The sequence below is a fragment of the Theobroma cacao genome, chromosome 2 (genome assembly GCF_053813885.1).
Source record: "Theobroma cacao isolate CCN51 chromosome 2, ASM5381388v1, whole genome shotgun sequence".
Lineage (NCBI taxonomy): Eukaryota > Viridiplantae > Streptophyta > Magnoliopsida > Malvales > Malvaceae > Theobroma > Theobroma cacao.
In genome coordinates, this window is record NC_142640.1 from 3,497,575 (window position 1) to 3,510,183 (window position 12,609).

Consider the following 12,609-nt stretch of genomic DNA (forward strand, 5'->3'; position numbering starts at 1 on the left):
AATCCAACAACATAGGCCCTCCAAAATTTCGCATGTGGGCATATTTCTGGTTATTTGTGCGCATTTTAGCTACCCCTTTTGTTTTTTTGGTCCTTTCAATCGATGTCAAGAGAAGGTCCAATTCAGTGACACTTCACATTTGGTTGGTGAGAGATATCATCGTAGTTCATAAACTATAGAGGGATTGATTCCAGTTAAAACAGGTTTATAATATTTTATTTTGAGATCTTGAAAATGGTAGACTTCTCTTTGTTCAAAGGATGTTTCATAGAAAAGCAAGGGTATGGTAGAGAAATTATTCTAAACACTAGTTTTTAATGTTCCTATGAAGTGATAGCCGTTTAGACTTGGACATGGTTGTTTTAATCTCGTGAGCTGTGAAATCTGCAGCCAGTCCTGACAGTTTGCTGCTATTACAGAATTTTTGGTTACAGTAAATTTGTAGTCTTCAAAGAGATAGTCTCGAAGGCAGGCACAGAACCAATTTACCAACATTTATCAGCAGGTAGATCTTGTCAGATTTATGAACAAATAATACAATCAATTTTATCCTTGGACATACCAGAAACAAGTCACACCTTACAATGAATCATTGCCCTGTCCCTGAGGCGAAATCCCAAGAGGTTATCAGACATTCAATTCTTTGCATGAACTTATATGGCAAATATTAACAAGGCTGGTGTTATTACACCTCTCCTTCACCCATATCAGATATGAAGCTAACTCACTTGCGGATGAGCTCGCAAAGGCTGGTGTTGCGAGCGATTCAAACTTCAATGCTTACTTTGAATTTGACTTGGGGGTGGAAAACGTTTAAATGGGTTTTTGTTATTATCAAAGTCAAAGTTTCTGTTCTTACTAGGAATTTCTTAGTTTGGTGTGTCAAGTGTTATTGTAAGAAGGATGATCAACTGATCGTTGGCATATCAGAAACCATCTGATTTTTTGCCAGTCCTTACACCAAGGACTCTTTTTGTTTTTGTAAGCCACTGCGGCTTAACTTTTGTCTCCCAAGTGAGACTATGAATAACATCATCACTTTTCAAAAAAAAAAAAAAATTAACAAGTTCTACCCCTCGACACTCTATACATCATGATGGCTCAAAATTTTGATTCAGGAAGCAAACATGTACAGAGCTTTATTTATCAATGCCAGGTAACCACTGTCTTGAAAGTCTGATAAATCAAGAAAAGGAAAAGGGTGTGAGCAGGTTTCAAGTTGGAGCTGCCGTTTGGTAACATGGGGAAAGTGTCTGGAAGAGACATTTGACAGTTGTCCCCATTGAAATATATTCTTCGAGGTAGCGCCCATCCGTTTCCTAATGTGAAGGAATTTGAATCCTTCTTCAGTAAAATCTGTGTGGATACCGCACCCAGTTGATCCTTATCAGCATTCAATAGGTCGTTATTATAGTAGTCAATCCCCCAAAATAGAGCAACCTCATCTGCAAGAGTCCCCTTGAGAATGAGTTACAGAAAGTAGAAAACAACAGTAGTGGAAACTTAAGCTAAATATTTTGTTATATATCAGGTACCTAAAAATCCCAAAGAGGGAAGCATTGTACTGTTAAAGCTAAATGCTGTTGCATTCTGGCTGAAACCAGGATGCTGAACCAACACATTCCAGTTTGAGTAGTTTCTTCTATAATTGTAGTTTGAGACTGTCAGCTTGACCTTCCAATGTGTCACGTAATTTTTCATAACATGCCAGTGAACTGTAACTGGGCACATATGATCAGTGCATAGCACAATGTCATCACTATCTAAAGAATCTGACTGTGGTGCAGGGTAACCTTCTCTGGCATTACACAAAGAAAGAAATATGAGTGGAATGCAGGCTTGGAAATTGTAGTTAAGAAAAAGAGATAAATCATTAAGCTCTAAACAAGACTCAAGCTACATTGTTTTTGGATAAAAAATGAAGTCAATTCTATGAACCCACCTTATGCATGAATCTGTATTTTTCTCTGCTTCTCTGCATCCACAGCTGCAAGTAGGGCATGATGTGATCTTGGCATTGTAAAATGTTGAGAGTGAAACACAACATACAGGTGCTTGGTTGGCAACAAAGCTGGAGTAAGTGCATGTTGATTTCCAGGTTCCTGGTGAACAGAAAAATGATTAATTTGTGGTGCAGCACTGTTTTAAGTTTTCACATTAGGATGCATTCTATAATCAAGATGAATTTTATTTCAGCAACACTTCCTCGCTTCACCAAATAGGCAGGAGAATAGTGTACCATAAGTGTCTAGAGATCTACACATTTGCTGGGTTTCAAACATCTGAGTTGATGAGTCACTTATGAATCGTTTCAATTTTTCCTAGTAGACATATACCGGTTGTGGAACACCATGAAATGTTGAAAATGACAAGCGATATGGAAATTAGAATATCTTAAAATAAAGTTCTCTAACTTGATGGATCAGATGAGTTAATGGTTTAAATGTTCACTATTGCTGAAATTAACATAACTTTTAAGTTTAAGCCAGTGCATCTAACATTTTCATTGATGACAAAAGCAGGGCTTAGCACTAACACTAGGAAGAGAAGTACATCTAGGTTTTCATCAGTCTGTTTCCTGTGACTTTTAAGGTTGCTGAGGTGATGAGCGTGCAACCAAAACACATTTAAATGTTTAGGATTTCTAGAAAGTGCAAGGATTGTGAACAAGCAAAGCAGAGAGGAAAAAGATCTGATCACAGGAATTGTATGGAGACTGAAGCAAAATTATAACGCTAGAGACTGAAGCAGATAGGAATGAGAAAATATATACCACTAGAGACACCATTGTATTGAGACTGAAGCATAATAATAGCAAAATTAGCCCGGCTGGAATTCAATTGTTCTCACTCCTCGGTGTCAATATTCAAATTATTGCATGATTTAGCTGCACCATATAGTTTACTGTTTTTTCTAGCAATCATTAGAATGTCATAGTTCGGACCTCTAAAATCACAACCAGGATGGCATTTTGTGGCTTTGGAGTATTTATATTGAATGCACTGCCTAATAATGGAGTTTAATTGGGTACTTACTATAGGCTTGGAGTTGTCTTCTACCCCCAATATCAGAAGAAATCGTGGGATCAGTGTCCTCAACTAAGCCACAAGTGTAACCCGAACCTGGAGCCATAAGTGTAAGATTGAGTGGTGCTTGCACATTAGGATTCGCCCCCAGGTGGCCAACCATCATTTCAAAGGATGAGAATGACTTAGAAGGGTTGATAGCCCAAGCAGCAAGAATGCCACCATGGCAACAGTCAGCTGTCCTGTTTTCCGGCGGGGCATCTGGCGTGAGATCAGCAATGACTGGGCTTTTCTCGCAGGAGTGTGGTGTGTCGAACTTGAACGATGAACAGTTCCCTTGTGTCGTGGCAAAAGCACCAGACATGGTCCAGATGATCTCATTATTAGCCCATGTCCAACCCAATTTCCAACCAGATTCATCAACATGACGATAATGATAGTAATTTTGAATTGTTACCCTTGCCTACAAGCAAAAGACAAACAGTGAATGATGAATACCCCGAAGTGAAATTCTAGAGTGCCTGAAAGCTACTATTGTTGCAAAACTGTTGGTTGCCCAAAGTATTGGAAGATTTCCAAAGTAAATTTCTCTTTCTTTCTAGAACTTATCAGCTCAGTATCAGCCTTTTTTTTTGTGATGAATAGCTATTCCTGAAGTGATGGTAAATGACATACTGACCACATAGCCATCTCGTGTCCATTGATTAATGTCAAAAGTAACTGTAATGTTCCCATTGGGATCCAAAGGATCATAGCAATCTGCAAAACAAGTAAAATGTGCACATAAATCAGCAACACTAATTAATTATTACCATTATCTTTTCTCCAAGAAAAATCTAAGAAGCAAAGAAGGAGAGCTTAATGCCTGATAAAGTGCAAACAGAGATTAACGACATCAACATCAAAGCAAGTGACCGTACACTAGAAAAGAAGAGCTCCATTTTTGTTTGAAGAACAGCAAGTAGAGATGGGTAGAAATTATAGTTGAACGTGACAAACCAGATCCTAATCTACGCTACTAACAAGGAAGAAATGCTGTGTTTCCATCTAGGTATAACCTAAATCCGCCTAATCTACACAATGCTCGGTGGAACAAGTTAAAATCATTGGAAATATCAAAGTGGACATGGAAAAGACAAATCCCAAATAGCAAATCAGAAGATTCTTTGAAACGTCGTACTCCTACTAAGCAAAAGAGGACATGTTCTTTTGATTTTGGATGACATTCTTTGCCCCTTACAACATCAACGGTTCAAACCAGTAAAAGACGGTATATCACCACTTGGTAAGCAAGATGATCATATCATCATATTAGTAACCATCATTAACTTATAAAAAAATGAGTTAAAGAGTTGTAACTGACCACATATGAAGAAAGGTGACTGAGTAGGTGCGGGTCGTTATATGGTTGACAATTCAAGCACCATTTTCCTCCATGACCATGAGGTCTTCGCATTGATTTCACCAGTTTGATACATCATAACTGATAAAGTTAGATTTTCAGGGCTTGATGAACTAGATGCTTCCATGAGAAAAGTATTTAGGCGTTTCTTATTTAATTCCAAATTCTTATCTGCAACAGTCGCATAATTTTCACATCTATACATACAGATCCCTCACACGTGCAGGGGGTTAAAAATTCTAAAATAAATTCGCTTCCCAATTATGTCTTCGATCTTAGGGGAGCAAGGAGAACACAAAAGTTCCAGTCATCTACAAGGTAACTTCCTCCTACTTGGATATAAAATAATTCCTTCCCTCCACTTTAAAGCACAATTCCAGCATATGCTCCCAGCAGCATCCCACGGTCTTGTTGTGGCTATTCTAACTAGGTACACACTATGAAGTCTAAACCAACGGTCATTAATAGATTTCCACAATTTGATAAATATATTTCAAGTGAAATTGAAACCCCATGGATTATGATCAAGATTTGGACTAGGTTCCTCTTAACTGAGCGAAAGCTACCATAATTCAGGGATCAGACAAGAATTTTGAAAGATTTCTTATCAGTTTAGGCAAGTTTCAAGTTGCCAAAACCATCTTCCAACTAGAGAGTAACGTTTATAGCTGTCAGAATCCATAAAAGAATAAAAAAAAAAAAGCGTCCTTTGACTTATCCATTTATTATCCGGTTTTCTTGCTGATGAAAGTTCCAATGCTCTTTGCAGAAGAAATTTTGCCAATGTAATGAGCTTAAAGGAAAACTATTCTTTACATGACAGCTTTCTTGCTGACTTATTCCTTATTACCGGTAGTCGTTTATGTAGATAAGAACAAGCCATTCATATATACCAGTAAAGTTTCTTTCTCTGTATCTTTTCACAACAACCATAAGAGATATGAAAAAAGGGAAAGTCCCAGCCGATAAGAGGCTTACAGGAAACTCTGACTTTGTACCCTTCATAACAAAAAGGAAAGTCCCAGCCGATTTTTGCTCATGCTAACAGTTGAGTTTCCTTGTCTCCCAACCCCTGATCAGTTTAAATGAAACAGATACCCAATATGTGTACAAGTCCACCGCTGCTTACAAATCTATATACTTCTTTTTCATTTTTTTTTCTGGTTGGGAATTTAATAACACTCCCTACTAACTTGTAGCTAGATAAGAATTGACCAGCAACCAAACCTTTAATGTGTGGCGAGTTCCCATTAATTGCACTCTCCCAACTTATCAGGCCAATTAAAAACTGGTAGCAACTCTTGAATTGTGTACCTATTTCGGATTCGTGATACCATTAATTCTTGCAAGTTGCATCCGAATTGACAAGGTGGTTACACTCGCTGACTTCTGTAAGATCTCTAACCTGTTCTCACCAGCGTGAAGGATCAATTATAGCAGTTTTGAAGTATACCATGCAAACACCTTGAACTCATCTACGGATGATTACCCTTACAAACACTGCCACTGTAGCCTAGTATATATAATTTCTGTCTACATCTTTATGGTTGGAAAAGCATGCAATAATGCCATAAAGCAAGCTGAGACATCACATAATGAATAAGCAGCAGGATAATAGCACCGATTAAGTAGCTCAAGACAAACTTATGTTGCATAATTAAGGTAAACATTTCATGCAGTAGCTTCATTGACTATATATACAGGGAAGTGGACCAAGAGAGCTAAAACCAAAGATGGCTGGAACTGGACATGTTGGCGTCTTTGAAGATGAAGAAAATGTCTACACCGGAACTAGAGTCCGTCCCTTTGCCTCCACACCAAGGCATGTCTCTCACAAATCGTTTAAATCCTTCCTTACTTGCTTTCTCGTTCTTTTTTTACCTTACTTTTTGAAGATCAAATTGTTCTAAACTCTCGAAACTTAATTTGTGCTTTCTGCAAATAATTTTGCAGGGTAGGGCAACGAAGAGCAGAGGAAGAGAAGAAGCAAAATCCCAATGCCTTGAAAATGACTTTTTCCCTCAAAGAGCTCTTCTCTTTGGAGGTTTGTGGAGGTGTTTTTATTATTTAATTATTTTTAATTTCTTCTTGCAGTAATCATGACTATTTAACTGTGCTGACTAGTATTAATCCTACGATGCCACTGAATTATCAGGTTTGGAGAGGATCTTTGGCGGAGCTCCTTGGTACAGCAGTGTTAGTCTTTGTAATGGACACCATTGTCATCTCCTCCTATGAGACAGAAACAAAAACACCCCACCTTATAATGTCGTTTCTTATTGCTGTCACTATCACAATTCTCCTCCTAGCTACGTTTCCCATTTCAGGTGGCCACATCAACCCGGTTATCAGCCTTGCCGCGGCACTTACCGGCATTATTTCCTTTTCACGCGCCGCCGTGTACATTTTGGCTCAATGCGTCGGTGGCATACTAGGTGCACTAGCATTACAAGCTGTGGTAAACAGCAAAATCGAGCAAACGTTTTCACTCGGAGGCTGCACGCTCACAATTGTTGTGCCAAGTGCAAATGGGCCGCTTGTGATCGGCCTTAAGACGAGCCAGGCCCTCTGGCTAGAGATTTTCTGCACCTTTGTGTTGCTTTTTGCTTCGATATGGATTGCTTTTGATAAACGCCAAGCCAAGCACCTGGGCCGAGTCATGGTTTGCTCTGTCATCGGCATAGTGGTGGGCCTTATCGTGTTTATATCGACAACTGTAACTGCCACAAAGGGCTATGCCGGTGTTGGGATGAACCCAGCAAGATGCTTGGGTCCGGCCCTGATTAGAGGGGGTCACCTTTGGAGTGGGCATTGGGTATTTTGGGCCGGGCCTGCTATTGCCTGTGCAGCATTTGCCCTCTACACCAAGGTCATTCCGAGTCAGCTTTTGCACAACTGATCAATGCTTGAAAGCACGATCCCATGAATAATATTTGTAGAGCTCTTCAGTGTTCATGTTAGGAAAATAATCTAAATGATGTAAGAATGGATGTTTAATCATTTATATATAACTCCCAAGGATGCTTTCTATGATTGTATCAAAACTACAAATGAACATCTTTGTCCCAAAGTGGAAAGTGTGAACACTTTCTCATCAGTTATTACTAGGGTGGAGTTAATGGAAACCAAATAACTCTTGAACTAAATTCGATTAATTTGATTTAGATATAAACTTCATTAGTACATTCAGTTTGTTCGATCCGTTTGAATCGATTGATAATTTCAGAATAATATATATTTTTAAAATATTTTTAATAATATAATATACTAAATCCTTGATATCATCGTTACGTTGCTAATCAAGGATCAACGAAGAAGACAACCTCCATTCCACCAGCTTCATTCTTTCCCATCACCCACACCTTTGTTTGCTCCATTATTTATGGACTCAAGCTATAATAATCTTTCATAACAAATCCATCATGGTTAGAAACAAACAGATCTCTTATAAGAAACAAGATCGGAAACCTAACAATAACCATGATCAGGTACGGTCTATTCTTTGGGAATTGACAAATATTCTTTGCTAATCAGAGGAAATGTCAGTGACAGTGGCCGAGGATGGAGTACTGTCAATGGAAGACAAGCAGAAATCAATGTCAGCTTTTCTTCTAACCTGGCACCATGCTACGTCAGGCGGGGTGGTAGAAATGAGACATCGAGGTGGGGGGCAAGCAGCAAATTTCCTATTATTGTTATTCTTCTTTTGTAAAACGAACTGAATGTGGTATGACTCTTGGAACCTCCAATTTCTTAGGATCATGATCCCACGACTGCAGGGATTTGACCGATCTCGTATGATCTGTACTGATACTGCAGTTTCTGAATAATTCCACTAACATGATTCGTTCGTGAGTTAATTACAAGTGAACCATGGAGCTATAATATCGGTTGAAAATGAATGAAAACAGCTAGCAGCAAACATAAAATAAAGAAATAATTGCACCCTGGTGTGAGTATATATAGGGAACCAGGGCACTTGGTTCCCTGCCATGCCACCGTTAAGCTTTTAAAAAATTGAACACGATTTGCACAATGTAAGTAATTGAAATATCTAATTGGAATGACAACTGAGAAAACTAATTCACTAAGATAACAGTAAAAAAATAAAGAAAAAAAAGGTGGGTTTTGTGGAGATATTGTATTACAAGGATCAAGGAGCTTTGGAATTAAAAATTAATTATCATAACGGCCATTAATTATATATTAATTACTTCCAGCTTGTACAATCTGATACGCCGGCTATATATATAGTACTATAACAGACTTCAGAGTTTAATTAAGCCAACAGATAGGTTCATCCGAAAAAAGAGGCTGAGCCAACAGAGTTACATAAAAGATGGCAGGAATTGGAGTCGTTGAGGATGAAGAAAGCATCTATGGTCGCAATAAAGTCCAGCCTTTTGCCTCTACTCCAACGTGAGTACTGAGTTCCATATATAATAATTAAGCTTCTGTTTCCATTTTTCCTTAATTTCTTTAATTTACTAGCAGTACATTTTGAGGCCTAAATTGTATTTACATAAGGTTAACATTTCCTTTTTCATTTTGTCCTTTCCTCTGCGTTGCAGGCCCGGGAAAGTTACGGAAGAAAAGCACCCAAAAGCATCGTTATCAAGTAAGGTGTTAAGCCTTGAAGAGCTTTTCTCTTTGGAGGTTAGTATGATCATAAGGACTCGCATGCAGTTAAGCTGTCTAGGTTTTAATGGAATTTGTCTCTAACAAGCCTTACCGTGTTGTATTTATAGGTATGGAGAGCTTCTTTGGCAGAGCTTCTTGGGACGGCAGTGCTTGTTTTCTCGTTGGACACGATAGTTATCTCCACATTACAGACCGAAACAAAAACACCAAACCTTGTAATGTCGGTCCTAATTGCCTTCGTTGTTGCAGTTCTCCTGCTTGCTACGTATCCCATCTCCGGGGGCCACATCAATCCGATTGTTACCTTTGCTGCTTTGCTCACCGGCCTGGTTTCCATTTCCCGCGCTGCCATATTCATTTTGGCTCAATCTGTTGGTGGCATACTAGGTGCATTAGCACTCAAAGCCGTGGTTAGCAGCGGCATTGAACGAACGTATTCACTAGGGGGATGCACCGTGACTATTGTTGCACCAGGCCCACATGGGCCTACTGTGATCGGCCTGGAGACGAGCCAGGCCCTTTGGCTCGAGATAATTTGTTCCTTTGTGTTTCTTTTTGCTTCGGTATGGATGGCTTTCGACCGTCGCCAAGCCAAGGCTGTGGGCCGAGTGATGGTCTGTGTTATCCTTGGAATAGTGTTAGGTCTTCTTGTATACATTTCTACTACAGTCACAGCAACGAAAGGCTACAGTGGTGCTGGGCTAAACCCAGCAAGGTGCTTGGGCCCAGCAGTTGTTAGAGGGGGCCACCTCTGGGACAAACACTGGATATTTTGGATTGGGCCAGCTATTGGGTGTGTGGCTTTTGCTCTTTATGTTAAGATGATTCCACGTGAGCATACCCACAGCTACTAAGTATATTCGTTTTCAAGAGCTAAGACCGGCACACAATTTGGTATCTTATTGGCTTAATGTAATAAGGTGGCGTAAGCCCGAAGGTATCTTTATGTTTCTTACTATTCTTGTAGTCATCATCAATAATCATTCTCACTGGCTATTTAACTTTGTTATCAGAAAATTTGATATCCTAAATTGGAATTAAAGCATGGGGTGTGAAAGCTAAAAGTATAAAAGAAAATTATATTTGATTAATGTAAAGTTTGCTAATGAAAGTATTTTGCAATTCGTGTGTTAGGTCATAATGCAGAATTGCACACTTAAAACCACATGATTCATGCAATGAACTGCAACACGTACCGCCATGAGAAGCTGTAATTGACTGGTAATATGGAATTTCTAGGTAATTGTTCATGGCGAATTGGATTATTAGCTGGAATTCGTAGTAATTGACAATTTCAAAGTATATAAGAGGATTAGAGCTGCGTAGTTCAAACTGTCAAGATATGCATTAAAAGTTTCGGCGGCTAAGTTAAGGATATTTCATTCTTTAATGAACTTAGAGTGAGCAAACTAAGCATCTTTGTTTATCTAAAATGGATATTCTTGACGGATGAAAGCTTTGCTGGATCCTCTGTTTTAACTTCCTCCTCCCCAATGAACAGTTGCGTAAAGCATATTACAGAATATTACTCCCATTATTAGTTTCTTTGGTGGTTTGCTTTTCGTCTTTCCCTGGCACCAGATCGGCTTTCGTCCCCTTGCAATTGGCCAGTCTCAAAATATATTTCTGATGGTTCATTTTCTAGTTGGAACTATTACCTGTAAATTGTGATATTATGGAAAGTAGCGGCTGATCAGCAGCTGGCACTAACAGTGTGACACCGTCCTATTCTTTCTCTATATAATTGGTTAAACGGTTCCTTCTAGTGGAAAGCATTATCATTTCATGTAAATTCTCCAGATTCAAGACATGGATATCGTTATCTCGCGTGAATCTGATCATAATCTTCTGACAAGTTCATCTGAAAAACACGAGGCAGCAATCCTGAAAGAAAGGCAATCTCTGAAACCAACATTTTTTGCTTGCATTGGTGCCCATGAGTTTTCCTCACCAGAGGTATTAATCTTCCTCGATTAAATGATTTATTCTGCTCGATTCATTGTGAGAAGAAAAGGGCTCTAATTTTTTCCTGATTAATTCTTTTAGATGTGGAAGGCAGCACTGACAGAGTTGGTGGCGACTGCTTCACTAATGTTCACATTAACCACATCCATTGTCTCCTGCTTGGACTCGCACGAGACTGATCCCAAGCTTCTTGTCCCATTTGCAGTCTTTATTATTGCCTTTCTCTTTCTCATGGTGACAGTTCCTCTTTCAGGTGGGCACATGAGCCCAGTTTTCACATTCATTGCTGCCCTCAAGGGCATCATTACTCTGGCACGAGCGTCCATCTATATCTTGGCGCAGTGTGTAGGCTCACTAACCGGATTTCTCATACTCAACAGTGTGATGGACCAAGATGCAGCAAAAAGGTATTCCCTGGGAGGCTGTACCATTAATGGAAATGGGTCAACGTCCGGAATAAGTCCTGGAACTGCACTAATTTTAGAATTTTGCTGTACTTTTTTGGTGCTCCTTGTTGGTGTAACAATAGCATTTGACAAGAGAAGAAGCAAAGAACTAGGCTTACCAATGGTTTGTGCTGTGGTGGCAGGGGCCATGGCAGTGGCAGTTTTTGTGTCCATTAGTGTGACTGGGCGGGCTGGCTACGCCGGGGTGGGGCTTAATCCTTCAAGGTGCTTAGGCCCGGCGTTATTGCGTGGAGGTCAGTTATGGGATGGGCATTGGGTGTTTTGGGTTGGACCTTGTTTTGCTTGCATCATTTATTATTGTTTCACCAAGGGCTTACCGAAAGAAGGCTTGGTTTGGGCAGATGGAGAGCGTGACGTTGTGAATTTGGCCGCACCTGCACTTTGTTGTTGGGATCCTACAACTCAAGTCAATGGGAAGGGTTTGTGAATTTTGACACTGATGGAGGTTTGAGTTCATGTTAAGTTCATGCACGATTCAATAACTGGTGAGTGGCTTTCTCTCTTTCCAGTTGAAAGCAGAGAATATAACTTAAAGGACACTCGGATCAGTTGAAAGCAAACAAATAACGTAGATTATTTCAAACCGGACTATACAAATTAATGGATAAGCACTGAGACTTATTGGGTGCTAGGATAATTTCTGGGTCGATAATCTGTTCACCCAAATAAACAGCTTGTTGACAGAGCAAACCAATCTCCTTGTTATGTCCTCCATTCACACGCTCTCCCTTGGTTTGTTCAAGCCTTTAACATCTATCTCATCTTTTAGAAACACAGGCCCAACTCTTCTTTAAGGTGAACTTGAGATTCTTTCAAGTTTAAATTGAAGATTCGATACTGAAATGCTTATTAAGAGATCAAGGTATATAAGCCGCTTAATCATTTGAATTGACTAAAAGAGTTTCCTTTGGGTTTGCTTTCGGGCTTAATAGACAGCAACAATTCTTCCCTCCATCTAGTCCTGTGTTTGCAAGCTAATAGCGTGTGTGTATATATATATATATATATATATATACCCCTCCATCTAGTCCTGTGTTTGCAAGCTAATAGCGTGTGTATAAATATATATATATATATATATATATATAGATATATCATTGGCACATCA

The 12,609-nt window shown here is 39.3% G+C and overlaps 3 protein-coding genes and 1 pseudogene across 3 annotated transcripts; 3 read left to right on the forward strand and 1 right to left on the reverse strand.

Moving 5' to 3' along the window:
- Window positions 1-1,108: 1,108 nt before the first annotated feature.
- On the reverse strand, window positions 1,109-3,967 carry LOC18607621 (COBRA-like protein 1). The gene is made up of 6 exons (XM_088803991.1): window positions 3,892-3,967; window positions 3,706-3,785; window positions 3,036-3,489; window positions 1,943-2,102; window positions 1,536-1,798; window positions 1,109-1,445 (listed from the first exon to the last, which is right to left on the reverse strand). The coding sequence occupies exons 1-6, from the start codon at window positions 3,965-3,967 to the stop codon at window positions 1,147-1,149; spliced, it is 1,332 nt and encodes a 443-aa protein (XP_088660117.1). The 3' UTR covers window positions 1,109-1,146.
- Window positions 3,968-6,089: 2,122 nt separating this feature from the next.
- Window positions 6,090-7,458, forward strand: LOC18607622 (uncharacterized). Its single transcript, XM_007041886.3, has 3 exons — window positions 6,090-6,250; window positions 6,382-6,472; window positions 6,584-7,458. Exons 1-3 carry the CDS (start codon window positions 6,162-6,164, stop codon window positions 7,325-7,327), a joined length of 924 nt encoding a protein of 307 aa, XP_007041948.1. The 5' UTR covers window positions 6,090-6,161; the 3' UTR covers window positions 7,328-7,458.
- A 1,259-nt stretch (window positions 7,459-8,717) lies between these two features.
- Window positions 8,718-10,100, forward strand: LOC18607623 (uncharacterized). The gene is made up of 3 exons (XM_088803915.1): window positions 8,718-8,847; window positions 9,000-9,084; window positions 9,177-10,100. Exons 1-3 carry the CDS (start codon window positions 8,768-8,770, stop codon window positions 9,921-9,923), a joined length of 912 nt encoding a protein of 303 aa, XP_088660041.1. The 5' UTR covers window positions 8,718-8,767; the 3' UTR covers window positions 9,924-10,100.
- A 778-nt stretch (window positions 10,101-10,878) lies between these two features.
- On the forward strand, window positions 10,879-11,952 carry LOC18607624 (aquaporin TIP1-2-like; annotated as a pseudogene).
- Window positions 11,953-12,609: the final 657 nt, after the last annotated feature.

What these genes read in the sequence shown, in the direction of transcription:
- LOC18607623 (XM_088803915.1), top strand. Translation starts at nt 8,768, where the DNA reads ATGGCAGGAATTGGAGTCGTTGAGGATGAAGAAAGCATCTATGGTCGC. An exon ending in CCTTTTGCCTCTACTCCAAC is followed by an intron (nt 8,848 to 8,999) that starts GTGAGTACTGAG and finishes TCTGCGTTGCAG; the next exon opens with GCCCGGGAAAGTTACGGAAG. An exon ending in AAGAGCTTTTCTCTTTGGAG is followed by an intron (nt 9,085 to 9,176) that starts GTTAGTATGATC and finishes TTGTATTTATAG; the next exon opens with GTATGGAGAGCTTCTTTGGC.
- LOC18607621 (XM_088803991.1), bottom strand. Translation starts at nt 3,967, where the DNA reads ATGGAGCTCTTCTTTTCTAGTGTACGGTCACTTGCTTTGATGTTGATG. An exon ending in GGACACGAGATGGCTATGTG is followed by an intron (nt 3,490 to 3,705) that starts GTCAGTATGTCA and finishes TTTTGCTTGTAG; the next exon opens with GCAAGGGTAACAATTCAAAA. An exon ending in AAGACAACTCCAAGCCTATA is followed by an intron (nt 2,103 to 3,035) that starts GTAAGTACCCAA and finishes TCTGTTCACCAG; the next exon opens with GAACCTGGAAATCAACATGC.
- LOC18607622 (XM_007041886.3), top strand. Translation starts at nt 6,162, where the DNA reads ATGGCTGGAACTGGACATGTTGGCGTCTTTGAAGATGAAGAAAATGTC. An exon ending in CCCTTTGCCTCCACACCAAG is followed by an intron (nt 6,251 to 6,381) that starts GCATGTCTCTCA and finishes ATAATTTTGCAG; the next exon opens with GGTAGGGCAACGAAGAGCAG. An exon ending in AAGAGCTCTTCTCTTTGGAG is followed by an intron (nt 6,473 to 6,583) that starts GTTTGTGGAGGT and finishes CTGAATTATCAG; the next exon opens with GTTTGGAGAGGATCTTTGGC.